The 3,825-nt window shown below is 44.5% G+C and overlaps 1 protein-coding gene across 9 annotated transcripts in view; it reads left to right on the forward strand.

Moving 5' to 3' along the window:
• The window catches only part of gpat3 (glycerol-3-phosphate acyltransferase 3), an 8,926-nt gene extending 6,475 nt beyond the window's left edge, over positions 1–2,451 (forward strand). For 6 of the 9 annotated variants that reach the window (XM_020587703.1, XM_020587701.1, XM_020587704.1 and 3 more), the window contains 3 exons: positions 367–449; positions 1,391–1,553; positions 1,667–2,451. In XM_020587703.1, the coding sequence (XP_020443359.1) occupies positions 367–449; positions 1,391–1,517 (210 nt within the window). In that variant the 3' untranslated portion in view covers positions 1,518–1,553; positions 1,667–2,451. The remainder of the gene's footprint in view (positions 1–366; positions 450–1,390; positions 1,554–1,666) is intronic. The other 3 variants (XM_020587702.1, XM_020587705.1, XR_002273787.1) reach the window with 2 other exon arrangements.
• The last annotated feature ends 1,374 nt before the right edge of the window (positions 2,452–3,825 follow it).

A 3,825-nucleotide genomic window follows, 5' to 3' on the forward strand; every position in this document is an offset into this window, starting at 1 on the left:
ACCCACTGTGTCGTCCTCATGAAGCCATTCAGTGACCTAGAGCTGCAGCCATGAGTCAGTTCACTGGTAGAAAATGAACCTCAGCTATTTAGAAGCAACAGTCACCGACATGTTCTGGTTCCACCTTCTTTAATGTGAGGAGCTGATGCTTTTCTTTGTCAGACATGAGAATCAGCTGAGTCTCTGTGCGTCTGTTGGTTACCAGACCAGCTGCAGACCGATTTTCTTTAGCTCGACTGATCGATGAACTGACCAGTGGTTGCAGCTCGACCTCTCTGTGCACGTCATTACATTCTTTATGCGGCAGCCATGTTACCACAAAGGCCGTGACTGAGTGGCATCAGGTAACCTGTGTGTGGTCCCCAGCAGGACGGGGAGGACGCCGCTCAGTTCGCAGACAGAGTGAAATCTGCCATCGCTCGTCGGGGAGGACTGCTGGACCTGGCATGGTGAGTACTCCCAGTACTGCCACGTACCTCAGTAAGGACAGTCACTCAGCAGTCAGTTTGAGTGTAAAGGGACAGAGTAGCAGCTATAACCTGAACATTAACACGGTCACGGATCAGTTAGAAATATAAACATGTTTAACCCTGATTCACTTAGTAAACAACTTCTCCATAACGAAGGAACCTTCATAAACACATTAACATGTTGTCATCTCCTTTTGTCCCACAGCTGTAGCTACTAGTTCGTTTACTCTCAGAATATACCGTCAGCCTTTAAAGCACGATGTGTGATCACAGATCCTGAACATTAACACGGATCAGTTAGAAATATAACCATGTTTAACCCTGATTCACTTAGTAAACAACTTGTCCATAAAGAAGGAACCTTCATAAACACATTAACATGTTGTCATCTCCTTTTGTCCCACAGCTGTAGCTACTAGTTCGTTTACTCTCAGAATATACCGTCAGCCTTTAAAGCACGATGTGTGATCACAGACTAAACCAGTCAACAGTGAGCTTCGCTCCACCTTAAACCGCTACAGCAGGAAATGATAAATAATACGTAGCATGATAATAACCAGTAACATAGAAGAATAAGACTGCGGATCACGTACATTTACTTCTAATAGTTTAAGTACATTGTGGTGACAGTGCTTTTACTTTGAACTAGGGCTGTGACTGGCAGATTATTAACTGATTCATGCATTAATCATTTTCTTGATTAAATGCAAAAGCATCAAGGCGTCACAGGGCGACGTCTTCAGACATTCAGTGTATTGTTATATATGACAGTCGGAGAGTATGGAGCAGTAACACTGACCGTTGACTGACTGTTGACTGACTGAAGACGAGTCGCCCTCTCGGTTCATCTCTACTGTAACCGAGTTATTAAAGTCACTGCTGGGAGCAGCTGACCAGCGTCTTGTTTTTCTGCCTTGCAGGGACGGAGGGCTGAAAAGAGCGAAGGTGAAGGACAGCCTTAAAGAAGAGCAGCAGAGGATGTACAGCAGCATCATAGTTGGACAGAGGGCCGTGGAAGGGTGGAGTGAAGACACTGAGCAGCAGTAAAACGGAATCTTCTGAATCTGGAGGAAGCCTCAGCTGGTGACTAACGCAGTCCGAACGGCTGATTTTACTGTTTGTATCTCATTTAATCACAGTGTGAAGCAGCGTTCAGCTTCACAGTCACTGACTGGCCTCCCGTCATGTGTGTGCAGGAGTGTGTCTGCACCAGCAGGGGGCAGTGTACGACAAGGGAACACCCCAGGCCTGGAAACGCCACTCCTGCTGTTCAGACACCACGTCCACTGTGTCCTGCCTTTATCACCATCTGTATCACCGTGCTTGTTCTTCTTGGTGTGTGTGTCTCCATCTACTAACCTGCACACACACACACACACACACACACTTCATCCACCTTCATTTTCTTTTTCTTCTGATGCAATAGAACATGACAAAGGCACGAGACTGGGCAGAAGAAACTGTTCACGACATCGACTGACTGATGAGTTACTGTTCTGTTTGCAAACACATAAACACAAATCATCACACTGCGGGAGCTGGAACAGGCACATCAGCGACTCCAGAGATGAACTGACTACCAAAATAGTTCATTTTAATAAATTAATTGATTAATCAACTGATAGTTTCTAGCATCAATACCATGTGATCTGCAGCAACTCCAGTGAGAACATGAGGGTGAACTGGTCGAGTCCAAAATAAGATGTGTTGTGAGGACGTTAATAAAAGAAATGTAGGAGAGTAAGACAGTAAATCATCATTTTTATAATGGCAGGTGTGTGTGTGTGTGTGTGAGAGAGAGATTCACTTCACCAGGAATCAGTCCATCAGGCTCTACAGGTGTGAAGCACTGAGCAGCCAGTGAACTCCACAGAAAATGTGTCAGGTTTGAGGTTTTTTGGCAGAAGGAAGAGTCCACACTGTTCTTTATCCTGTATTCACTGTAGTGTCATATAAAACCCAACGTGCACAGACAAAAGTCCCAGAGAAAAGTCAAAAATAACAATTAAAAAAACAAAGAAAAGACAAAAACATAAATAAATAAAGTCAAAGAAAAACCAGGTGGAAGAAAGATATTTAATTTTTACATACTTTCTATATTTCCCAACAAGAGATCTGAACTAAAGCTGTGGTTTCCAACATGTGGCTCAGGGCCCCCAAAGAGCCCTGGGACCAATCTGAGAGGTCACAAGATGAGTAATAAACTCGACCAGGAGAAACGTGGTGTTGTTTCCAGCCTGGTTGGAGTCTCCTTGTCTCGTATGGACAGATGTTGGAGTCGGACAGCGTGGTCTCCATCGCCACAGCGCTGGAGTGTGTGGCCAGTGAAACTCCTGCAGAAATAAACAGCCGGTGGCTTTAAAAGATAATTTATCTGATGTAAAGATTTGGTCCTCTAATACAACAGTGATGAAGTCCAGTGGAGCACAGAGCGGGTTGTCCTCCCAGACACTCAGTGCTGTTACATGTTGACTAGTCTGATCCAGATGTTTTCAGCCTGCGTGAGGAAAACCTCCCACCTGAAACACTCAACATTTGGTCCATTTAATCACCAAAACACTGAGCAGCAGCTGTTCTGAGAAGTAAGTCCACTTTGTGTTAGTAACATGTCCTACTGACTGGTTCTGCTGTAAACAGTGGTGAGTCATGAACCACACAGAGTTAAACTAGTGAACTACATTTTGCTGGTAGTTCAACTACATTCATGGTTGTTTAGCGACTGAAGTAGTTAAATGACATTTTTGTCATTGACTACTGCGACTACAGACAGTGTTTGGGCCATAAATCACTAGTATTTTACCGTTGCTCCTCTAACCAACACGGCCCTTTGGATTTGAACTTTGACAAACTGCTCATGTGTCGTATGAACAAGAGATTCAGTAGGAAGAGATGATCCCAGTCCAACCAGTGTTCCAGCTGCTCATGTCTAGTTGGTAAGTTTGTACAAGTTAGATGTTGCAAAACTGACACGTGACACAACAGGCTCATGTTTTTAGACCAGCACTAAAGTCAGACAGTCAAGGTGCACTTCAGTAAATGAACACACACTCTGGCTGTAAACGACCTACAAACACAACACACCTGTACAGATATTCACAAGCAGGGCCGGATTAAGAAGCTCTGTGGCCCTAGGCTTTTAGCTTTTGAGGCCCCTGCTTGTTGTTTTAAAGCACATTAAGGTAAAAACCGTTTTAAGGCCACAGAGCCACACTGCTACCGATTACAGATGAACTAAATCAGAGGCACGTATCTTTATCACCGCTGTGTTATGATGCTCTGGTGTTTCTGGGTGGTCATGGATCAATGAGCTCAGCTCTGTGTGTAGAGTCAATCCTGAAAAGTAGGACAGTCCCCC

This window comes from Monopterus albus, unplaced genomic scaffold, assembly GCF_001952655.1.
Source record: "Monopterus albus unplaced genomic scaffold, M_albus_1.0 scaffold474.1, whole genome shotgun sequence".
Taxonomy (NCBI): Eukaryota; Metazoa; Chordata; class Actinopteri; order Synbranchiformes; family Synbranchidae; genus Monopterus; species Monopterus albus.